The sequence below is a fragment of the Pituophis catenifer genome, unplaced genomic scaffold (genome assembly GCF_029215685.1).
Source record: "Pituophis catenifer annectens isolate HBS135680 unplaced genomic scaffold, rPitCat1.0.hap2 SCAF_7, whole genome shotgun sequence".
Taxonomy (NCBI): Eukaryota; Metazoa; Chordata; class Lepidosauria; order Squamata; family Colubridae; genus Pituophis; species Pituophis catenifer.
In genome coordinates this window covers 81,587,747-81,613,304 of record NW_027256887.1, presented here as the reverse complement: position 1 = coordinate 81,613,304, position 25,558 = coordinate 81,587,747, and the positions used below count along the sequence as shown (strand labels likewise).

Here is a 25,558-nt window from a genome sequence, read left to right as displayed (position 1 = left end):
TGCTGGTTATTCGGTCCCCGCTGGCTAAGTGGGTACCCCCAAATAAATGCGTATGCAGTAGGATCAGCTCTTCTTATTCAGTAAGTCAGATGAAAAACAGTTTCACCCCGTTAAAAACAGCCCTACCTGATAAGAGGTATTCATTATGGGATCAGACTTGTGAACTCTTTGCTTTCTATTGATGTTATTGTTCCACATCTGCTACTGATACATCAGCAGTAACGGGAGGGGGGGCAGAGAAAAAAATCATTCCTTTTGGTAAGTAAAACACTCAGAGAGAGAAGGAAATCAGGCATTCAGCCCTTTAATAAAAGAAATGTTTATTCACTGGCAGCTTTATGTGAATGCCTGGATAATATGGGCCACATTGGAGACATTTAATTACCAGCGTTTCAACCAGGTCCATCCAAACTTGCTTCAAATTAAAAACGGAATATTAAATTGCATCTCTCTCTCTGTACTAAGTACTAAAGTTATTTTACCTTAAGTTACTTTCGTAACTCACAGCCAAGCTGTATTATTATTGGTTAATCTTTAGTGAGATTCACAGCCTTTGAGGCTGGTTAATAGCTCAGCAGCTCGAGTCCTAACCAAGGACCTAGGAACTGTTAAGGTATCGTCGGAGGATGTAAGCTGGTTAGTTTCTGGTCAGCTTTGCCCTCAATACTTTTCAAGTATTGACCATGCAGAGCTTTGCTTTTCCAATTTTCAGCTCGCTGCTCAATTACTTTTTTCTTATATTCTGCTTTTGTTTTAGTTGTCTTTAAAAGGCTTCCTTTATTTACTTCCTTAATCATTGGTTCTTCACTTTTCTGGATGTAATCATTCAAGCTGCGTTTTTCTTCTTCCACAGTCTGCTTTACTTGTAGGAGTCCTCGACCACCCTCTGCTCTTGGTAAATATAATCGGTCAACATCACTTTTAGGGTGCAAGGCATGATTCATTGTCATAAGCTTCCTTGTTTTTCTGTCCAAATTGTCTAACTCCATCTGGGTCCAGTCAATTATTCCTGCAGAGTATCTAATCACAGGTATAGCCCAGGTATTTATGGCTTTTATGATGTTTCCTCCACTCAATTTGGACATTAATATTTTATTCGCCAAATGTACTTGGCTGAAGTTAATTCCTTGACTTGATTAAGATAATGATGATGATGATTAGGATGAGGATGAGGATGATAAAGAACGGAACAAAACAGAACAGAATTCTTTATTGGCCAAGTATGATTGGGCACACAAGGAATTTGTCTTTGGTGTAATTTTTATGAATCTACTAAACCAGGAGTCCTCAACCCCCAGGCTGTGGCCCACTCCCGGGCTGCCAAAGTGGTGGGTGAGTGCACGAAGCTTCATTGGCGCCCGCATGAGAGTCATGACTAGAGTTTTAGTACTATACAGCTTACTTCCGAAGCTGTAATTCCAATGAAATGCCTACCGTTCAACCTTGAGGGATTTCATTCTAAGCAAACACGGATGGAATTCTACTGAAGGCTTTCAGAAGATGCATTCATAATATCTAGCAGAGATATACCACAAACAAATCTACGTTTCTTCTCACAGGCCACCCTACGGAAATGTGACTGAATGCATGTCAGTAGTTTAGAAATCAACCCAAGGAAACTCAAAGGTGGTTTTCGAAAGGCAACGGAACCGTTTTTCTTTGAGGAAGACGTTTCGCTTCGCATCCAAAAAGCTTCATCGGGTTCCAGAAGCATCTTTGAAACAACTACGACCTGGATTGCTGAGACTGGATTGCTGTAGATTTATTTGAGAGACAACTGCAAACTAAACTCTTATTAAAATGAAGAAACACCTTATGCTTTCATCTGAATTCATGCACACTAAGCCCTATTTTGCATCATAAACCATGTGGATGGGTTGGGGGAAGGGAGCTTAGAAACAGAAAGTAAATCTTGCAAGACGGTTGCTCACCAGTCTATGTAAGCGCTGAATATTTGGAAAAGAGACTACCTCAGAACTTTGTGGCATGGCTAAATTTAAAGAAAGACAAATTACCTGTTAGCCAGTGGTTGTTTTTTGTTTTTGTTTTTTTTAATGACTTAGCAGTCGTAGCAAACGATTCAGAATTAGAGAAAGAATGTTCAGACATACTTGGGAAGAAAGCCTTTTCCACAGTAATTTTTTATGAAGAAAATCAAAACAATCCTCATGAATCAATGCATTCTGCTTTGGAAGATCTTTGGAAAAGCACCAGGGCAGCCACAAATTATAATAAAAGCTCACCAAGGCACTGAGAACAGCAAATGAAGCGTTTGCTTGGGGAAAAAAATAAGATTGTAAAAAAAAAAAAAAGAAGTGTCTGCCCAGAACAGTTATGTATATCAAGTAGGCATACAAAGTGTAAGGTAGACGAAGGAAGTTGATAGGGCTGACAATGGCATCCAGCGATGCTTCCCAAAACCGTAACTAATTTTTTACTTTAAATGGGATACATTTGAGTGCAGTTGAAACGAATTTCCTGGTTATCGTTACATCTAACAAAATCAACTTTAGCTTTTGTACTTGTGGATGTGTGGAGTCTAACACACCTTCAACAGCCAGTTGTGCCCCATGGAAAAGTTGCCCATCTTTTACTGACCAAAATATTTCTTTTTTGGTACGTTATTCTGAAGCAAACAAATCACGCAAGAAGTCATACAGCTCAGCATATACAGGTAGTCCTCAGTTTATGATGCAATTGACCCTGGCACAATGGTCGTAAAGCAGGTCACCGTATGACTGGAGCTGTTTTCATGATCCTTAGAAGAATCCTTAGAAGATAACTTTATTGTCACTTTGAATGTACACTAATCGGCATACATTAAAATGAAATTTTGTTGCATACAGCTCTCAAAGGGTCTCCACCTCCAATATACACTAAAGGTTCCCCTTGCACATATGTGCTAGTCGTTCCCAACTCTAGGGGGCGGTGCTCATCTCCATTTCAAAGCCCAAGAGCCAGTGCTGTCTGAAAACGTCTCCGTGGTCATGTGGCCGGCATGACTCAACGCCAAAGGTACATGGAATGCTGTTCCTTTCCCAATAAAGGTGGTCCTTATTTTTCTACTTGCATTTTTTACGTGCTTTCGAACTGCTAGGTTGGCAGAAGCTGGGACAAGTAACAGGAGCTCACCCCGTTACACAGCGCTAGGGATTCGAACCGCTGAACTGCCTACCTTTCGATCGACAAGCTCAGTGTCTTAGCCACTGAGCCACCGCATCCCTTATATATAGCTAGTCCTCAGCTTATGATGTAACTGACCCTGGCACAATGGTCGTAAAGCAGGTCACTGTATGACTGGAGCTGCTTTCATGATCCTTAGAAGAATCCTTTAGAATGTAACTTTATTGTCATTTTGAATGTACACTAATCGGCATACATTAAAATGAAATTTCATTGCATACAGCTCTCAAAGGGTCTCCACCTCCAATATACACTACATAAACATGATTAAATAAATAAATAAATACAAAATTATGCATATACCCACAATATATTATATGACACAGAGAAACTACCCAGTCTAGCTTGGATGTATACCAGTGGTGGGTTGCTACCGGTTCTGCCCGGTTCGGGAGAGCCGGTAGTGGAAATATTCATAGGAGAGCAAATCAGTTCTCTATGAATGTCAGTTTGGCCCTCCCCCCCCCGCCCCCGCGCTATACCTACCTTTATTTCGTTTGTTTTTTGGTCAGCTGTAAGGAGCGGCGGAGTGGATTGCCATGCCTCAGCTGTTTTTTTTCCCTAACGCGCTTGCGCAAAGCATGTGCAATGCGCGCGATGCGAACTGGTGGTAAAACTGATTAGAACCCACCACTGATGTATACGTGTACATGGCGAGAGAAACGAATCTTGCAAGTTTACCAGAAGGATGACTTAGGGAACAAAGCTGTTACAGAAACTGGGAGAATCTTTTTTTGGCGTGCGGCTGTTAAGCAAATGAACATGTAAGTCGTAAATCGAAGGTGGCTGTTCTGAAGCGAACAGGGAAGTCATAAAGGGAATGAAGAAGCTATAAAGTTTTTTTTAAAGTACTAAACTGAGAAAGAAGTGGACAGCAGACAATGCCCCTGCCCCAATTAAATACATCCACAAAAAGAAAAAGAAAAAGAAGAGGCTGTAAAGTGAGCCCATTGTTTCATTATGGGTCAGTTTTTCATCAATCGTACATTGCAGTTACGTGACCGCAAGGGGCACAGCAAACGACTTTAAATGTGGCCCTACTGCAGACTGGACAAACTATGATTACATTACTGGAAGGCAGGGGGGCGCAACATCAGAACTTTTTTTAAAAGAGTCATAACTCTCTTTGGGGAGGGTCTGTCCTGACTTTGAATGGTCACTAAGCGACTGGTCATAAGTTGAGGACTACCTATATATAAACCAGTAACAGCCTAGGTCAGTGATGGCTAACCTTTTCGCCATCACGTGCCAGAAAGGGTGGGGGCGCGGGGGGGGTCACATGTTTGTGCCCACACCCATAATTCTATGTGCCTTGACCCCGTGTACGCAACCCCCCCTCCCACTCCTCCCGCTCCTGGCACGCAATGGCCCAGTAGGTCCATTTTTCTTTCTCACCTGGTTCCAGGGCCTCTCTAGGAGTCTGGGGAGGGTGAAAACGGCCTTCCCCACCCTGTCAGAGGTCCTCTAGAGACTGAAAACAGCCCATTTCCCTACTTCTGGTGGGCCCAGAAGACCCGAAAATCAGCTGGCGGAGCTGATATGACTACGCGTGCCACCTGTGGCACACGTGCCATAGGTTCACCATCATGGGCCTAGGTTTTTCCAGCTTCAGCATTTTCATTTGCCTTTTTTGTTTGTTTGTTTGAGAAAATCAAAGGGGGCGCTTGAAGTGGATTCCCCCCTCCAACTATTTCTGCTTAAGCTCCAAAAATTGGGGTCTTCAGAAGCTTTTGCACTTGCTACATTTTTTTTTTAAAGGTCAGAACTGATTAGGCTCTCAGAGGCAGCTTTTCAAGGCAGGAAAAGCGCCAAGTGAGGTTGTTGAGTGTTTTTTTTTTTCTTTCCAGAGCAGCCAATCAATCTGCCCAAGCCGAGCCCAGGGTGAGTTCAAACAGGTCTTCTTTATTTGTGCAAAAGCTCACAGCATGCGTACACACTCAATGTTGAATCTCGGTCCGATGTTACCCTACTCCGTCTCTGCCTGGGCAAGCCGGCAGCAAAGTCAGCAGTTGTACAGTTGCTGCTCTGTAGAGCAAATATTGATCAAAATAAAAAGGGAATGAAACATTTCAAGAAATGCGCTAAACCAGGCGAGCGTTCCCATTGAGACAATGAGACCGAATATGCTCGCTTTATGATTGTACGTCCCGTGTAAACCTTCTACTGCAGTTTTATTTCAGGATCTTTTGTGTTGCCATTGTTTGCTTTGCTCTACAAATTAAACTTTAATTACTAAAGGCAATGTGTTTATTTCTTGCCCAACTCTTATCCCAATGAAATAATTTGTTTCATTTTGAGGGGGGGGAATACTGTCAGGCACAGAAGAGTAGGTCCATGGCTTAGGCCCAGGATATTTGTCGGACCATGTGCAACCAGCATCGACTTCCCATCTCCCGGTGCGTTCTCACAGAGAGGGCCTACTCAGGGTGCCGTCAACTAGACAATGTCGGCTGGCGACCCCCAGGGGTAGAGCCTTCTCTGTGGCCGCGCCCACCCTTTGGAATCAACTTCCCGTGGGTCTTCGACTGGCCCCCGACCTTCATACCTTCCGCCGTGAGCTTAAGACCTGGCTGTTTAAACGCCCTAGCCAGGACTGATGGGGTCTGCTGTTTTAAATTGGTTTTTAGTCTGTTTTTAGTCTGTTTTAAATTGTATTTATTGGGATTGTTTCGTTTGATGTGAGCCGCCCTGAGTCCTCTGGAGAGAGGGCGGCATATAAATCCAATAAATAATAATAATAAAAAAAGGTCCACACATAAAGGTTCAATTAAAATGATTTATTGCTAAACCCCTTCTCAACCAGTAGTGGTTTTCACTTATGGTTCGGAACTGTGAGCGTGCTCGCGCACAGCCCTTCTGCGCAGAACGTTCTACACATGCAGAGAGCATTCGTAATGATGTCTGGGCGGGTGGGCAGAGCCTCCCGCCACCGCTACCGGATCGCCCAAACCGGGGTGAACCGGTAGAAACCCACCACTGTTCTCAACTAATGATGAGCACCTGCTTAAGAGTTAGATACGGGTCAACAGCACAAAAGAGTGGGGGGGTTGGACTTAGTTCTTTTGTGACTATGTAAGAATTCTAGGCTGATCCCCCTTTTCACTCCGCCTCCAGTTTCTGCCATCCCTTCTCCTACAGGTTCATACATTCACATATTGTATGATGGCTGGGGTAAGGGAGGAGCGGGAGGAGCTGAGGGGAGCCACAGCATTGCGAAGTTTGAAAACCTCTGCTTTATTTAAACCAAACGGTTTAAATAAAATTTAAACTCAAAATGCTTTGGGTCATAACAGTATCTGAAATCGCTGTCAAACCCACCATAGCGTGATTATGATTTATCTGTACTTTGCAAGCAGGGAGAGAACTCACCTCCCCGTGTAGTTTTCCGTCTTTCCTTCAACAGCAGCTTAACCCCAAAGAAGTTATCGTATTCAAGGCTGCTGATCGTGTCAAACGAGTCCTGCCACAGAGTTAAGCCCAGTGATTTCAGCAAAATCAACTATCGTATTTACAAAAACGGCAGCCAGCCAGTGATCCAGGCTCCTGGCCAATTCGCGGAGTCTATTAAACATATATATATATTTACATACTATAAAACAGGGAAGTGCACTGTTTCCCGATGATGCTGAAAGGAGGGGGCTGGCTTTCCAAGTGTGAAAGCTTACCAAACCTTTCAAGTAAATATTGACAATAAATTGGTTTGTCCTCCAAACTGGGGAACATGGAACAGAAAGAAGATTTTTTATTACAAAATAACAGCAAAATCAATTTCAAAAGCAAACAGATTCAACACCCATCTGGGCTGCAGGAGTTGCCAGGAACGGCCGCACAGCAGCTTCATGTTAATACTGTAAGCTAACTTTTCTTGTATGTGGAACGAACGGCGCAGCAGTTCTGCCATGAACTGTTAAATATTGGCTCGCCGAGTCAAGCAGCTGAAAATTTAAAAAAAAAAAAAAAGTCGAGCAGTCTCTTTTTCCGCCAGCACATCTGTATTTCTTCCTGCGCGCCTCTTGGAAACTCGCAAGCCTTCCTCTTAAAACTGGCAAAGTCAAGAACAATCTTCGCCTCTTTGATCTGCAATCCTAAAACTCATTTATTTGGGGACAAGAGTTCCCACTGAAAACAACAGGATCTACTTCTGAGCGCAAAAGCCTATTGAGTATCAACTTAACCAAATTTGGTAGGACTTACTTCCAAAGAAACAGGCGTGGTACCGTAGACGTTGTAAAAACTCTCCGTGATTATTAACATCCCTTCGTCTTCTATTTCTTTGTTCTTACTTTGTTTTTATGGTCTTTTTTGTAATTTTTAATGCTTTAAAAAAAAATAATTAATAGTGATGAAATGGTTTTAGGCACTGGATTGTTTAAACTTTGTAGAATGTTGCCCAGAGCCACTTATTTGGTGACATGGGTGTGGTGGTGCAGTGGTTAGAATGCAGTACTGCAGACTACTTCTGCTGACTGCCGGCTGCCAGCAGTTCGACAATTCAATCTCCCCAGGCTCAAGGTTGACCCAGACTTCCATCCTCCCGAGGTTGGTAAAATGAGGACCCAGATTATTGGGGGCAATAGGCCGATTCTGTAAACTGCTTAGAGAGGGCTATAAAACATTATGAAGCGGTATGTAAGTCTAAGTGCTATTGCTATATAAATTGGAGAAATAAATAAAGTAAATAGAAAATGGAGTTTACCATGATTTTTTTCTCTGGACAGGACAATTTAACTTTTTTTTTTTTTAAGTCAGGCTCTGTTGAAAAAAATAGGTAGTCCTTGATTTACGACCGTTCGTTCAGCGACTATTCAAAATTACGATGAGCTGAACAAAGTAACTTAGCAGATCTTAATCAGAATAGAGCTGGCACCCTGCCTGAAGTCACCCTGACCCCTGAGGCACCCCATGTTCCAGTTAAGGACAATAACAAGCAGGGACTGTGTGAGGCAATCATGAGGGCACCTCACTTAACAACTGCCATGATTTACAGTCATAGTGGGCAGGCTCCAATATGGTCATACGTTGAGGACTACCTGTAGTTCAATTCTTCGTCCCTGAAGCCAGCCTGACCAATTTCTTAAACAGCTTGTATAGCTTGAAAAAAACAGTATTCAGGTTTTGGGCCATAAGATGCATCAACATGGCTGAAGGCAAAACCGCCGAATATATACGAGCAGTGAATCTGCTTGAAAGCATGACAAGATTTTTTTCTCCTCATATAGCTTAACTTTAACATTGGAAGCTCATCTTAGAGTTACCATGAATATGGCAAGGGAAGAAATGCTATTTTGCTGTTTAGTTGTTCATTGGAGTCACCTTAATGGAAAAATATATATATATATAGTTATTTTTTTTCCAGTAATGTAAGATGGCCCATTTTACTTGATACATGGATTAGGAAGAAATAGTTTGCCAAAAGCAGATGAAGGCTCCTAAATGATTGACCAACTGCTCTTTCCAGAAATATTATTTAATAACTCGGTCTTTTATTTATTCTTAAGTAAAAAAATACTTTTCTATAAAATTTGCCCAATGCAAATTATTCAGAATGCAATGGAAAAGAGTTATTTATAAAGTCTTAAGGCTGTCCTGAAATCTTTCAGAGTTTTGTGAAAGTTTTTTTTCCCTCCTGCAAAAGCACCTTCTGTTTTTCTACCTCATCTCCTCACGGTGATTACAATCTTTTTAACATCATTATTTTAAAAGAGTTTTTGAGCTTGCTTTTTATCATTTGCAAAATGAAGGAGGATCCAACGATTGCTGGCTTTTGTTAGACATTTTCCCCATCTCTCTGAAGTTATCTTGGCTCCAGAATTTCTTGATTCAACATCACAGAAGTTGCCACATAATGTTTTCTTATATATTAAAGTAAAAGTGGTCCTTGTCTTACAATCGCAATTTGGATCAGAATTTCTATTGTTAAGCAATTGTTAAATGAGTTGCACCCAATTTTAGGACCTTTTTGGCCACAATTGTTAAGCGAATCACTGTACAGGTACTCCTCAACTTACGACAGTTCGCTTAGTGACCATTCAAAGTTACAATGGAACTGAAAAAAACTGACTTATGACCATTTTTCAAACTTACGATCATTCCAACATCCCCATGGTCACATGATGTACATTCGACTGCTTGACAGCGGACTCACATTCATGACAGTTAGTGATTCACTTAAAAAATGTGGCAAGAAAAGTCGTAAAATGGGGCAAAACTCACTTAACAAATTTCTCACTCAGCAACATAAATTTGGGGCTCAATTGCGGTCGCAAGTTAAGGACCACCTGTAGTTAAGTGAATCGCACAATTGTTCAACCAACCTGGCTTCCCACATTGACTCTGCTTGTTGGAAGCCAGTTGGTAAAATGATGCTCAAGTGACCATGGGAGGCTGCAACCCACATAAATTGAAGAGCCGAGGTGGTGCAGTGGTTAGAGTGCAGTACTGCAGCTACTTCAGGTGACTGCTAGTTCAGCAGATCAGCGGATCAAATCTCACCGGCTCAAGGTTGACTCAGCCTTCCATCCTTCCGAGGTGGGTAAAATGAGGACCCAGATTGTTGGGGGCAATATGCTATTTAGTATACTGTCTTTGGTGTAAGCCGCCCAGAGTCCTCGGAGAGTGGGCAGCATAGAAATATGACTAATAATAATAATACTAATACTACTACTACTACTACTACTAATAATAATAATAATAATAATAATAATAATAATAATAATAATAATAATAATAAATGCACGCCAGTTACCAAGTGCTGGAATTTTGATCACATGACCATGGGGGATGTTGGGGATGTTGCAACGGTTATAAGTGCAAAGACCAGTCGTAAGCAACTTTTTTCAGTGCTGTTGTAACATCCAGTAGTTGCTAAAGAAATGATTGTAGGTCGAGGACTACCTGTACAGTACAGGAATCAGTGAGGCTGAGATTCTGAAGAAAAAAACTGGGGAAGGAGGAAAGGACACTCACAAAAATCCCAGACAATGAAGGATCACAACGATTTTTCCTCTTTTGGGGGGAAAATAAAGGTATAGTCAAGGCTATGGTTTTTCCAGTTGCAATGTATGCCTATGAAAGTTGGACCATAAGGAAGACTGAGAGCCAAATAATGGAGGCCTTTGAACTCTGATGCTGGAGAAGACTCCTGTGAGTCCCTTGGACTGCAAGGCGATCCAACCGGTCAGTCCTTGAGGAGATCAACCTGACTGCTCTTTAGAAGGCCAGATCCTGAAGAGGAAACTCAAATACTTTGGCTGCCTAATGAGAAGGAAGGACTCACTGGAGAAGAGCCTCATGCTGGGAACGATTGAAGGCAAAAGAAGAAAGGGACGACAGAGAACGAGGTGAGTGGATGGAGTCACTGAAGCAGTAGGCATGAGCTTAATTGGACTCCAGAGGATGGTAGAGGACAGAAAGGCCTGGAGGAACGTTGTCCAAGGGGTCGCAATGGGTCGGACACAACTTCGCAACTAACAACAACAACAGCAACAACAAAGGTTCTTTTACCCAACTGGAATGAGAATGGTTTAAAATGCAGAAGAAACAGTAGACATACATTTTACAAACCAATTCAAATAATTTGGATGATTCAAAGTGCCATCCATTTTCCTACAAAAGAACCTCTTGTAATTTCAACAGCTGTTCCTTCACCCAAGGTATCACATTTCCAGTAAGAAGCATAAACGCCCACCTTTTTCACCAGTCATATCGACATATCTTCTTTGTTTTTCTTCTCCTTGTTTGTTTTATTGTTCTATTATTTTACTTTCGTTTTGTTTAAACTTCCTTTTTATTTCGTTGTTTATGTGGTTGTGAGCAACCTAGATTAGCCCATGGTGAATGGTGGCAAATAAATTTAATAATAATAACAACAACAACAGTGGCAGGCAGCCACTAGTAATATATAGGATTTTCTTTTAAGAGGCACTACTTGGCATAAAATTCAGATGTTGTACAAGAAAATCTGGAGGCTAATTATTGGTAACACATAGCAAGTTGCTATAAAAAGAATTTCAATATGCAGAACTTTGAAAAATTCCTACTTACTAGATTTACCAGTAGAGTTTTCAGAAAAAGACTTTCACTATGCCGTCTTTAAAGGCATAGCCACCCATGGAAAAATTAAACATCACTTCTCAGTTTAACCTTCATGACAAATTAAAATGCTCAGCATTCAGGTGACTTTAGATTGCCTTGGCTGCTGACAAGCCCAAGATGTTTACAGTCCAAAATATTTATCATAAAAAATAGTTTCAAACAATTCAGTAGCACCGGCACATGTACATGACAAATGAATATAATAAATCCGTCAATATTTCTTCACAGCACCACACTTTGAATCAGTGGAGATTCCAAATCTTCTGGAAAAACCAGTTTTCATAGGTTTCCCAAAAGCCACAAAGTAAGGAGTTGTTTTCAGCTCAAGTGGGGACAGCGCCAGCCAGCAAGGAATGCCTACCTCTGAATGCCTTCCTGTTGGATCTCCCAGTATGAGGCCCTCAGTAGATGCAGTTTATGCATGCGATCGGATTCTACCTGGAACAGGTGATCTGAAAGATACCCAGATCCCAAGCCATAGAGGGCTTTGTAGCAAGAGTGAAATGCTCCCGGTTCGGACCAGATCGCTCGATCCAGTAGCGATGGAGGCGGGTGGTTCGGAGAACCGGTAACAAAAATCCATGCCCACCCCCCATGCCCAGCTGAGCCACACAACCATCAGAGGCTTTTTTTTTTACTTTTAAAAGCATTTTTTCTACAACCTCTTCGGCCGAAAAAAATGCTTTTAAAAGTAAAAAAAAAAAAAAGCTTCTGATGATCGCGCGGCTCAGCTGGGATCGTCAAAGGCTTTTAAAAGAAAAAAAGCCTCTGCTGATCAGGCAACTCAGCTTGGATCGTCAGAGGCATTTAAAAGAAAAAAAGCCTCTGCCAATCGGGCAACTCAGCTGGGATTGTCAGAGCCTTTTGAAAGCATTTTTTTACAACCTCTTCGCTGAAGAGATTGTAGAAAAAATGGTTTTAAAAGTAAAAAAAAAAAATGGCCACACCCACAGTCACATTAACCCCCCCCACCAAGCCACGCCCACAGAACCAGTAGTAACCAATTTTAGATTTCACCACTGCTTTGTAGAAAACAACTGGGCTATTAAATTGCACATGGAAGCAAACAACCAATCAATGCAGTAATGCTAGACCTGTCCAATCCTTTAGCATACACTGCACTGGGAATCGACTGATGTTTTCAGATGTTCTTTAAGGGCATGTCAAAATGAATTACAGTACAGGTAATCCTTGACTTATGACTGGTTGCTTAGCCATGATTGTTCAAAGTTATGACAATTGGACTGTATTTCATTTCTGCAAACCGCACTTACTTCCGGTTTTCAGCCAAACCTGTCCAAAGTGAACCATGGAATGAGCTTAACGACACCACGCTCGCTTAATGACCGCTGTAAAAAACAAGTTACAAAATCTTTTTTGACAACTGTTATGACTTATAACTGTAATAGGCAGGCTCCATTACGGTCCTATGTCAAGGACTACCTGTAATCTAATATTTGCGGATCATCTTTTCCTCAGTATTGACATTAAATGTCTGAGGAGGTTCTCAGACATCCGGGTGCTTTTTTTTTTTCCCAAAAAAAGACCGTTTTTGGAGGAAGATGAAAAAGGCGTTTCGTTTCTCATCCAAAAAGCTTCCTCAGCTGAGACTGGATGGTGTGGGGCAGGGGTCTCCAAACTTGGCACTTTAAGACTTGTGGACTTCAACTCCCAGAATTCCTCAGCCAGCTTTGCTTCAACTCTGGGAGTTGAAGTCCACAAGTCTTAAAGTTGTCAAATTCAATGAGTTTCAAAGCTGTTGAGAACCAAAATACCATTCTACAGGTAGTCCTCAACTTACAACAGTTCGTTCATGACCATTTGATGCTACAACAGCACTGAAAAAGTGACTTACCATCATTTTTCACACTTACGACCATTGCAGCATCCCCATGTTCATGTGATTTACATTCGGATGTGTGACAACTGGTTCATATTTATGACACTTGCAGTGTCCCGGGATCATGTGATCCCCTTTTGCGACTTCTAACAAGTAAAGTCAATGAGGAAGCCAGATTCATTTAACAACCGTTGTTACTAACTCAACAGCTCAGTGGTGGGTTCCTCCTGGTTCCGCCAAGCCGGTAGCGGTGACGATATGACGTCACCGAACCGGTTCTTCCCCCCCGCTCCCGCCCACGTTATTCTTACCTTTTATTTGGCCCCCACTCCCAATCTATTGCTGCCTCCTGAGTCCCAGCTGATGGGCTCTAAGGAAAAACTATTTAAACTCTTGCCGCGGGGCTTCAAAGGGCCGCCCTACAGCTGATCAGTGGTAAAACGCAGTTTGGTGGTAGACCGGTGCCTCCAAAAACAAATGAGTAGACCGGTGCCTGCAAAAATAAATGGGTAGACCAGTGCCTGCAAAAATACATGAGTAGACTGGTGCCTGCAAAAATAAATGGGTAGACCAGTGCCTGCAAAAATACAGGAGTAGACCGGTGCCTGCAAAAATAAATGGGTAGACCAGTGCAAGCAAAAATACATGAGTAGACCAGTGCCTGCAAAAATATATGAGTAGATCGGTGCCTGCAAAAATAAATGGGTAGACCGGTACAGCTCTGCAAGCAGTTAAAAGCCTGGTAGACCAGTACCTCTGCTAAATCCTAAATAATTGTTACATGACCATCAAGCCATGCCCACAAAATAAGCCACGCCCACAGAACCGGTAGTAAAAAAATTTAGAACCCACCCCTGCAACAGCTCCAGCAATTCACTTAATAAATGTGGCGAGAAAAGTCATAAAATGGGGCAAAACTTGCTTAACAAATTTCTCACTTAGCAACATAAATTTTTACCTCAATTGTGGTCATAAGTCGAGGACTCCCTGTACTAGGAAATAAGGGGGAATAGAGAGGTAGGACACTAAATACTCCTACACCAAGGCTTCCAAGAGATTATGTAGAAAAGGAAAAATTAAAAATAAGCTTGATTTTGTAAGCCATCACAGCAGTACTCCTTAGATTGAGGAATACCAATCCCCACCACGTCCTCGCACAGAAAATTGCAACGCATGTCATCAGCATCCCCATCCTAGGTGTTTACACAACTGACATAAACTCCTGCACACAGTGAGTTCCTTTCAGTTCAGCACTTTCAGAAGTATTTCACTTTGCACATCATTTAACAACAGATGAAAGGCTCCACTGTATTTCAGCCTCTTCCACTCCAGGCCTTGTTTTCTTTAAACTGTCTTACGTTTTCTTATAAACGATGTTGTCATCTTACATGTTTTATGAACTATTTTGTCAGTTTATAAGCTGTTCCCCCCCTTTCACATTATATGCCCTATCCATTTACACGTACGTACACACAGAGAGAGACTTTAACTTGAGTAGGTAGCAAAAGGATTTGAAACCTAAGTTTTCTTTTTAAAAGAATTAAGAATTGTTACTTTAAATCAGGGGTCTCTCCAAATTTGGAAACTTTTAAGACTTATGCACTTCAACTCCCAGAATTCCTCAGCCAGTCACGCAGAATGGTGCAAGTCAGCGGTGAAATCCACTTACCTTTGCTACCTGTGCATGCACAGATGGTAAAAAAAGGGGACATAATCACATCCCGGCAGGTGGGCGGAACCTCCTGGCGCTACAGGTTCGGCGAGCCGGATAGAACTGGGGTGGGGGGAGGAGATTTCACCGCTGGTGCAAATAGATATAATATAAACTAGCTCACCATGATAATAATATCTAACAATTTTTAGGCCTTAAATTCAGCAAACTGCGGACGCCAGTTTTATGTATGAGAGGGAAGGATCATCAAAAAGGAATGAAGAGATTTCAAAATTCATGGCAAACGTTGAGGCAAACCTTTTGAATTTTCTTTTACGGTAGTCTCCAACTTCATGGGTAACCATCAGAAGTGGCTAAATCTTATTTTCCTACTTTCTTAGATGCCACCTCCATGACAATGTTCAAAATGTAAGATCATTCAAACAGGAATCGCATACTGGTGTAAAGAACCAAGCACACCCCTAACATCATAAACAAATAAGATGGATTTCAAAATACATAAAAAGATGGGGGGGGGAACCAAGAAGGCGTCAACACCAGCATTCATAACTTCATAACCTCAACATGCTTTCTGAGAAACCAAATGAAATGTGAGAGCATTTGTTCTAATTTCAGAATTACCAACATAATCCCAGTTAGGAGGAGTGACAGAAACAGATATAAATTAATCAACCTGCAAGGAAATAGGGTTCAAGAATATCAGGAACTGCCTCCAGATATTCCTACAAGAGTAAATAACTTGGCAGGGGCTAGTAAGGTGATAGAAATGGATTATCTTGAAGTGGCAAAAATTCCACTGAACTCAGGTACGGTGTTGAGTAGCAGTATGACTATGAGTAAACATACACAGGATGTGACTGAAAGTGGTAGAAACATCTCCTGAACTTCTTAACATAATCAGAATTATCTTAAGGGGTGTGTGGCAAACATCTAACCTCCTGACTTCTACCTTAGGTTCCAGAACTGGCTGCTACACCATAGTAGCCAGTCAGCAATATTCAGAATGATTCGGGGGAACTGAGATGAACAAACAAAAGAGAACTGTTTGCTGAAACGTTAACCAACTTTTTATTTTATCTATTTAGTAGCCCATGGCATGAGGACTGCATGGAAATCATAACGCAACCTGTTCCTTCCAGATTAAGGGATCGTTTTTTTAGTGAATGGGTGGAACATTTTTGTTTGACTCAGATGAGCTCAATGGACCTACAAGCTTGAAGATCCATTACAGGTAGTCCTCGACTTACCAACATTCATTTAATGACCGCTCAAAGTTACAACAGTACTGGAAAAAAAGTGACTTATGACCATTTTTCACCCTTACAACCGTTGCAGCATCCCCAGGATCACGTGATCGAAAACTTGGATGCTTGGCAACTGGTTCGTATTTATGACAGTTGCAGCGTCCCAGGGTCAGGTGATCACTGCACCTTTCTGAGGAACGAAATCAACGGGGAAGCCAGATTCCCTTTACAACAATGTTACTCACTTAATGACTGCAGTGATTCACTGAACAGCTGTGGCAAGGAAGGTCATAAAACGGGGCAAACCACTCATGTAACCACTGTCCCACTTAGCCACAGAAATTATGGGCTCATTTGTGGTCATGAGGGCTGCCAGTACTGTAGGCACGTTTAATATGGTAGACCCACCATTGGGAAGGCCTGGTTACCATTTAGAAAATCAATACCTATAGTTCAGGGGTATCAAACTCAATTTCATAGAGGGAAGCATCAGTTGTGTTTGACCTCGGGGGGGCAGGGGGCATGGCCAGCTTGACCTTACTCATGTCAGGCACCTGTGGTGGCTCAAGCGCCCTCCCGAGCTCCGTTTTCACTGGCAGAGAGTTGCAGGAGGCTGGCACAGATGAAAACAGAGCTCAGGGGGGGAGCGTGTGGCTCTCCCGAGCTCCATTTTTGCAGGCAGAGGAACTGTGGGCCAGTCCTTCGCTGTTTCCAGGGTGGCCCCGCGGGCCAGATCTAAGCACCCTGCAGGCTGGATCCATCCCCTGGGCCTTGAGTTTGACACCCCTGTTAGAATTGAACAGAGAAGTTATCTCCCACCATTATTAGTGATGCTCAATTTATGGAAGGACTGCGGGTTCAATTTCCAATTAAAAAGAATCATTGCCTAGCGTTGCATGCAAGACATTTATGGAATATAATTTTGGTATCCTCTTTAACATCTAGGGCAATGGGGTCATAATAGGCAAAAAAAAAAAAAAAACGAGTGAACCTCACTGATGTTATAAAGTCAACACCGCCATTTGCACATACGTCCAAAGTCCACGATTTTATTTGTTATTATGCACGACGAGTGTTTGTATGAACCTTATAAAGAAGTAGGACAGCTGGTTCTGGGGCAAGAATGTGGGACAGGACAACAGGAAACATTCAAATCTCTGCTTACTGAAAGGTCTTGAGCATCGTTGGGTTTTTTTAGACATCTCCCGGACTAGACATCAAACCCACAAATAAGTAGCTCAATCACAAAAACAGGTGGCCACTCTTAAGGCCTGTGTTTTCCTTTCAAGCAGTTAATTCCAGACATTTTCAGAAAGAGAAGCTTAAGTTCCATGTGATGAAGAAGGGCACGGAAGACAGTATCAAGCTAAAGGAATAAAATAGCCTAAAATGGTAAAAAGCAACTTCCTGTGGTCTCTGAATATCGAAGCCAAACTTTAAGGACATGCAACAGTGACGGGCACTTTTCTGCTCCTCCCGATGTTTGTTTGTTTTTTAATTTCCTGACCAGCACTTTTAGATAATAAGAATTTAGGAAGCTGTGACCCATCTACCCTACGTTCTCGAACTTCTGGAAGAGACCACATTTATTAATGATCATAAATAAATACCAACTTCCATCGACACAACCCATCTCCCAGGCCGTCTCTTTGCAGCTGAAGAAATGCCAGATAAAATCAAGAAATTAGGGTGCTGCTTATATCCTGATCCATTCAGAAACGAAGAATCTTGTGATGCATTTGCTATTTTTGGTTTAAGTGATACCCTCTGTGATCTCCCCCCCCCCAGACATCTTTTGAGACCTGGGCAACTTGATTCCCCCAGATTAACATAATCCAGGTTAAGCAATCAACAATCACCTAGTTGCAATCCCAAAATCACAACCTCCTAAAATGGGAAATGCTGGAATCTCACAACACTGTTGGCAGGTTACATCTACACTCATGCATGCCAGTTTGTGCAGACCTAATTATACCGGTGAATACCTTTGGACAGGTGCCTTTTTCGATAACCAAGTTCCTCCATGTGACTCTTTAACAACACTATCAACAACAGAGACATGCATTCCACTCGGGCATCAAATTAGGTGAATCCAATGGGATTCATTCCAAGCGCAACATTTGTGCTTGGTGACAGAAATGCATTACTATTTTGTTCTACCTACTTGATCAAAACTTTTTTCCAAAAACTTCTTACTCATGAGGAAGCAGAGCTTCCCAAGCTTCAAGCCATTTTGGCCTCAACCCACTTTCTTTATCCTTGAAAACACTTGTATATTGCACACATTTGAGCATTAGTGAATAATGTCAGGGAGCCACTAACTGTCTGGGAATTTATGGATTCTTTTCCACCCTGAATCAGATACCAAAACTTAAAATTCTACCATCTTTGAGTTATTCAAAAATAATAAACACCATTTCTCAAAACATCTTTCTCTTGCCTGATAAATGAGCCTAATAATCTGGGTTTTTTTATTTCTCAGTGGGTTTTTTTTAATTTCGAAAAGTATTCAAATTCAAAAATCTGAACAAAGCATTATCCTTTTACACAAGAGGTTCATTTTTTTTAACTTCCCAAGTACTTTTTTTGCATTGTAAAAAAGTTACATTTTTTACTCGTTTGCATTAATTATGTAAGATCGATCATAATAAAAGTGAGTTTTTAAAATACATAGTAGAACTAACACTAACTTTCATGTACTTCATGATTTCTTCAAGTACTTTCGTGTATTTACTTCATGATTTTCCTGATGCTGTACATTCAATGTTCAGGCCACATCATTTGACAAACTTTAAGAGGAAATCCCAGTTTTTAAAAATCTGCATCTTTCATTTCCCACTGTGGGGTTTAATTTCAAACCATGATGTTTTTTTATAAGAATATGTAAAAGTACCTACTGTATTTTCATAACACTGTTCTCTACACAGGACAAGGGAGAACTATTGTAATGTCAAAGTTTTGCAGTTCAGGGCAATCAAAAACTTTAACATAATTCACAAAGTACAGTAGTTCTTTAAAAATACAAAAAAGAAGGAGAAGGGAGTTTAACTTTGAAACAAAGCTTTGTAAAGTTACATATTCCCAGGTTAAACGCAAACTGTTTTCTTTTTTTTTCCTTTCAGTAATATATATTTTATTTTCAACCATCCATCTTTTCGTTTCCAAACAACACTGTTCAAGTTGGCTGAATCAACCTCAGAGATTTAAGATACCCTACAAGCTGAGAAACTGCACTGCTGAATAGCACTGTTGTTTAATATCCTAATTTAATTCCTGTTGCATAATTAGCTCCATATAGATGAATGGAAACCCAATTAAGGATTCTGATTTTTCTTACCACATAAATTAAGATATATTGAGAAGTTTGTGTAAGGAAGCGATAGCAGCCAGACCCCATATTCTATACCCAAATGACATGTATTTTTTAAAAAATACATATGGTTAATATCACTCATATAAATAGCCGTATTTTCACCCTCCTCCCCGGTTTTAATTAAGAATGTATGGTTTCATTTTTTTAATTATTATTTTCCCTCCCACAGTGGCACAAAATAATATGACAAAGTATTGGGGACTGAATCCAAGTTTCAGAATCCATTTTTATTTGTGGTTTTGGCTCTTGAGAAATATGGTCAGTATTCCTTCTTTCCCTTAAATTTATTAAGTGTATTTGTGACCAATTAAACCTCAAACAACCTGCAGCAGATGAGACAAGCAATCTGAAAACAGTGTATATTTAAACAATTCCACTGAAGAGGGGAATATCTGCCAACTGTTAAAAGTTTAATGTCATTGCCTTGGAGGGAAAAAAGGAGTTAAAATGCATTTTTGTAAACAATATCCAGTCAAATGGCATGTACAGATACCTTAATACATATGCAAATATTCAACCAGATTAACTGATTTTACTCGACCTCCAAGAAACCTTGTTTATAGCTACAGAATTTTCTCCTTTCCTCCCAATCCTTTACTATGAATTCAAAAAAAATATTCTTTAAAAAAAATAGGAAAACACAAAACTTCTTCTACTATGTGTGATTAAAGTTCTTCTCTTCTTCAAACTTAGTAAGAAAATTCACATCTCCAAAATAACCAGTGGAAATTCCTGCTACTGTTAAAGCACCCATTGAAGCATCCTATTATCTGATATTATTATCAAAGCTTATTATTTTACCGCTCAGTGGAATTGAAATATTCACATTTAAAGAACTGTCCAATTAGTACTTATCACCTTAAATGAAAGCCTGTATCTTGAATTTAAACAATATTGTAATCCTGATCATACTTATATATATAGAAGACCACTGAATCCATAAAAATACAAAGGATTAAATTGTGAGTTTCAACTCAACATTTTTTCCAGGGCTAAGATCTTGACTCCTCAAAACAAAATGAAACAAGCAAGTTTTAAAAGTTGAAAAATAGCTTTAAAATTGAGTAGATGAAAACTAACTTGCAATATTGCATTTCTATATTGGCCATTTGGAGCTTTTCATCACAAAGAAATCCAATTTCTGGTTTCTTCAAGTTATGAAAAAAAGTTTCTCAAACATCTCAACCATCCCAAACTCAAATAGAGACCCCACAGATGCAGTAGAAAACCCAGCTGCATAAGCTGTTATATCAACGGAAACCTAACTATAACATGGTTAAGTGTGCAAAAAAAAAGCAAACACCCAAGTAACTGAGTTGTTGAAGGCCTTGCCACCAAAAAGATGCAACGCGTTCGTACCCCTAAATAAAATAGAACTTAACCTCTGCTTGCTTTGGATTTGTAACACATCAGTTTGTGCAGAATTACCACCAGCTGTTCAAAAACAAGTCCTTTTCCTTTAAAACACAACAGATACTTTTTTTTTTTTTTTTGCTGATAAATTCTTCTCTCAAATAATTCTCAGAGAGGGATGATCTTTAAAGTTACGCAAGAGAGCTATCGCAAGCTCACAAGCAACTTAATAAAGAAGGATGAGAAAAAAACCGAAATGCTTTTAACAGGGACTGGGGACGGGGGTCTTCAAACGGTGGATTCAGCACCTCCACCTGGAAGTGGTCCTGATCCACTTCGCAAGTGGCCACAACATTAAAACAAAATACAAAAAACAAACCACTACCCTATGCATGCTTGGCCTTTTGCGATTTAATCAACCCAATGAAATGTTGAATTTTCTTCATGGGGGGCTGCAGGAATCTCCTACTACCAAGCCTGAAAAAGTCTTCTTATCCTTTACCTGACGCAACTCCTTATAGAAAGCAAGTTATCCCGTGTACTTCGAGGTCCTAAGAAAGGATTTGCTGGCTCAATTACCCCTACTTTCCCTGGTCACTTCAGTCCATTTTGAAGGACTGCAGATGGGGGTCTTCCACCCCAATTGTTTCCAACTGGAAAGGAAAGCAAGGAGGGGGGGAGTTGGGGGCACAAGGGATCCAAAGGGACGAGGGTCGCGACGTTCGCTCCTTCTAATTTTGGCGGGTTTTTGTTTTTGTTTTTTCCACCAACTAGGTCGCTTCCCCTTTCCAAGGGACGAGGAAAGCGGCGGCGAACTTTCTTTGCCTCAGCGCGGATTTTGCAAAACTCTTCCCCCCAGCCGGGCGCCGACGGCGGCTGAGGCGCCTTCAAGCCTTTCTCCGCAGCGGCCCCAGCGCTCCCCGCTTACCTGCTCGCGAGGGATGCAGGGCAGCGAGGTCCTCCGGTGGCTCTTGCCGCCGCCGCCGCCGCCGCCGCAACCTGCCATCTCGGCGGAGATCACGGAGCTGGACCGCCGCCTCCTCTTCAAGCCCGCCGCGTCTTCTTTAGCCGGCCGGGCGGCAGCAGCAACAGCAGAAGCAACGGCGGCGGAGGACACGGCTCCTTCCGCTCCTGCTCTGCTCTCCTCCTCCCGCTTTCCGGAGGGGCGGCCCGACGAGGCGTGCCGAGCGCAGCTGGCCAAAAGGATGCCCAGCAAGCCCAGGAGATAAGCCAGGTGAGGTCTCCACGGGGCCCCGACGCCTTCCAAGAAGACGAGCGAGGCGAGGCGCAGCGCGCTAGTCAAAGCCAGCATGAGGACGCCGTGGCGGAGCCGGGGCAGAAGCAGCCATGCCCAGCCGGCTAGGCTGCACAGCCCCAACCCGGCGGCGGCGGCGTTGAGCAAGCGGTCTTCCCCCAGCGCCGAGCCGACGAGCGCTTCCCCGCCGCAGCAGCAGACGGCCAGGAACAGGACGGCGGTGCGCAAACGGAGCCCGGCGCGCAGCAGCTCCAGTCCCAGCCAGAAGTAGACGGCCAGGAGGAGGCAGCAACAGCACAGAGCCGGGCCGGGCGGCGGGGACCAGCTGCGCTCACCTGGGGGGCTCCTCTCGCCCGCTTCTTCTCGGTCTCGACCTCGGATGTCCGGCCCCAAACGGGTCCCCAAAGCCAAGAGCAGCGCCACCGACCCGGCGCCCAAAACCCAGGAAAGTTTGCTTCTCTGGCAAGTCCGGGGAGACGCGCTCTCGCCGCTGGAGGAGCCTCCTTCCCGCTGGTTGCTGCTGCTGCTGCTGCTTTGCTTCACTTCCTTCGGGCCGGCTAAGGAGGAGCAGCAGCCGTTGCAACCGGCTCCGAAAGCTCCCTCTACCGCCGCTGCTCTGGCGGCGACCGTTGCCGAAGCGGGCTCGTCCTCCCGCAGACGCCAACCGGCCCGAGCGGGGATCGCGCTGGCTGAGTCTCCTCTCGCGGCCATGGCGAGGGATCCTTTTTCTTCTTTCTTTCTTTTTTCCTCCCTCCCTCCCTCTCGGGGAGGGGGGTGGTGGAAAGGGGGCAAGATTTAAAGCAAGATCGACCCCCCCTCCTTTTCCTTAGTCTCCTTCCAATAATAAAAGCGGCGGCTTTCTTTGCGCGGGAGGGAATTGCCAAAGAGGAGTGGGGGGGGGTGGGGAGAGAAAGTCCAGCCGTTTGCAAGAGTTTTGGGGGTTTTTCGAAGTTGGGAGCGAGCGAGGGATTATTTTAGCAGGCGCGGGAATCGGAGTCGCTGCGGTTCTGATCAAAGGGTTTTATAAATCCCGTATTTTCAGGTTCCTCCCCAAAAAAAGAGGATAGGAAAGAAACCCTTAAAGTCTTGCAAAAAGCACGATTCGCAAGTCGCTGCCAATTCCCAAAAAAAAAAAAAAAAAAAACGGGCTGGGGAAACCGAAAGGCGTCCTGGGGTTGCCGGTCGATGTGCGGACCGGCCGCGCGCTTTGGCTTCTTGCACCCGATCCTCTTGTCTGGGCGCTTTTTTTTCTTTTTGCCGCTTTTCTGCTCCGGAGATCCTTCCCGCCGAGGCCTCAGCGCCCAGCCGCCGGGCCCACTGGCTGGGGAGACGGGAGACGACTGCAGCTCCTCGTGGCCGAATCGCACTGGGAGGAAAAAAGGGGAAGCAGCGGACGCTCCGAAGGCGCCCGGCGAACAAGTTGCGAAGTTTTCGAATCCTGCAAAGACCCGCGGCCGCGAAACACTCGAGAAAGGGGATCCGAAGGGGACGGGGGTCCCAGGAATATGGATCCTTGGAGAGGGGGGGGGAGGAGAAAGGCAGGTGGGATCCCAAGGGCGCGCCAGCCCGGGATCTACTTTGGAGGCGGCGGCGGCGGCGAGCTTCCAGCCTCCGCTCTTCTCGGCGCGCCGGTGATGAGGAACTGAGCCGAGCGAGAGATGCCGAAGAGCCAATGCATTTCCCGTTGGCTAACACCTCCGCCGCAGGCGCCGGGCCAGCCGCCGGGTCCTGGCTGGGAGGCTGGGCTGGGGGCTCCCTTCCATGCGCGCGCGCGTGCACGCAGCCAGGTGTGCTTCGGGCTCCCTTAAAGAGAAGGGAGCCTCGCTTGATCGCCTCCTGCAAGAAGTCTCCGGGCTGTCTGCGGTAGGCAGGCTACGAACCCAGTAAAAACAATACACAATGAAATGAGGTGGAGTTGTGAACAAAGGGAAAGCGGTTGCTATCTCGATGCCTTTCGCCGGACACCCGTTTTGCAGCGGCCACTGAATCTTTGGGGCAGAGTGAACCTCTTTTTAAGGCTGTGATAGCGGGTCAGATCCCAAGGAACTCCAAGGCCTTTCTTTTGAATGGAAGAATAGGACGGGAAGGATCGTGTGGCCAGCCCATAGAATGCAGTGGACCTTTACACATTCAGCTTCCAGTCGGTCACTCCTATTAAGTGGCTGGGTTTTTTGTGATGTGTACCAAAAGGGAACCTTGTCTCGTTTAGCCTAATGTGTTGGGTGAGCCTAGCCAGGAAATCATTTTGACTCTTCTGAGAGGCTGTTAAAAAAAAAAAAGCTCTGAAGCTAGCTGTCTGCTCAACAGATTGAATCATAGTTTGTTAAATAATTCAGGATTGCCTAACTTTACAAAGTGCACTAAACACTGGATTCTTGTTTCCAAGGAATCGTGGCTCTGTTCACATAACATACTTAAGCCAAAATCAAGCCGTATCAAGACATATTTTTTTTTTTTTTTAATTTGATTTATATGCCGCCCTTCTCCGGAGACTCAGGGCGGCTTACAGTGCATTAAGCAATAGCCTTCATACTTTTGTATATTTATACAAAGTCAGCTTATTGCCCCCACAAACTGGGTCCTCATTTAACCTACCTTAGAAAGGATGGAAGGCTGAGTCAACCTTGAGCCTTGGAGAGATTCGAACCAGCAGTAAATTGCAGGCAGCTGTGTTAATAACAGGGTGCTTTGAACCACTGTAGTACCAAGGCTCTGAAAACGAGTGGGTTTCATGGGAGCTGGGCTGCAGTTTACACCTCAATTTTAAATCTGGAACAAGAATTCTAGCACTGATGTTGTGTGGCTTAAACGTAGCTGCCCAAAAATGCAGTTACCTAGGTAGCATCTAATACAAATTTAGGGATTCTTCTGTTCTACTTTGGATAACTGAGGTTTGCAACACAGTAAATCATAAACTATAGATGATTTCCTAGATTTGCAAAACACAGAACTACCAAATTAGTTTTTGGGACAACTACACTTGTGGGAACCCAAGCCGCTTTGCACACTAAGCAACAAGTTGTGTTTCACAGGTAACTAGTGAAGCCAAGCATATTGCCAGTGATTTAAATAGTGTGCAATCTGACAATTAAGAAACAGATTAATTCAGACAAACTAGAACACCAATATCTTTTAATCTATTATGGGTTTCCCCACTTCCATTCAATTATGCCCAATTCTTGGACAAGTCTCTGCATTTTTCTTGGCAAGGTTTTTCAGAAGTGATTTGCCATTGCTTCCTTCCTAGAGCTGAGAGAAAATGACTGGCACAAGACAAAACTTATCCCTATCAGACCAGAAATATGCATCATTAATAAAATCTTTGCTTTTTTGATGGTAAAATTTCTAATGAAGTAAAGGATAGGAGATATTCTTTATGTCTTAAGTGTCTGGGACATGTATGTAAGGCTGAACTTTTCTTGCAAATCACTAAACACACATCCCTTTGTCATCTGAGCATGAAAACCTCACAACCAAAGTCTACGTCAGTGCTGTGCGGTTATATATTTAGCACACAGTGAGAGAAAAAAGTGTTTGCCAGCAT

The 25,558-nt window shown here is 43.1% G+C and overlaps 1 protein-coding gene across 2 annotated transcripts in view; it reads right to left on the bottom strand.

The window, feature by feature from the left end:
* Nucleotides 1-23,114, bottom strand: part of PDE3A (phosphodiesterase 3A) — a 281,620-nt gene extending 258,506 nt beyond the window's left edge. For both annotated transcript variants that reach the window (XM_070947268.1, XM_070947269.1), the window contains exon 1: nucleotides 21,688-23,114. In XM_070947268.1, the coding sequence (XP_070803369.1) occupies nucleotides 21,688-22,725 (1,038 nt within the window). In that variant the 5' untranslated portion in view covers nucleotides 22,726-23,114. The remainder of the gene's footprint in view (nucleotides 1-21,687) is intronic.
* Between the last annotated feature and the right edge of the window lie 2,444 nt (nucleotides 23,115-25,558).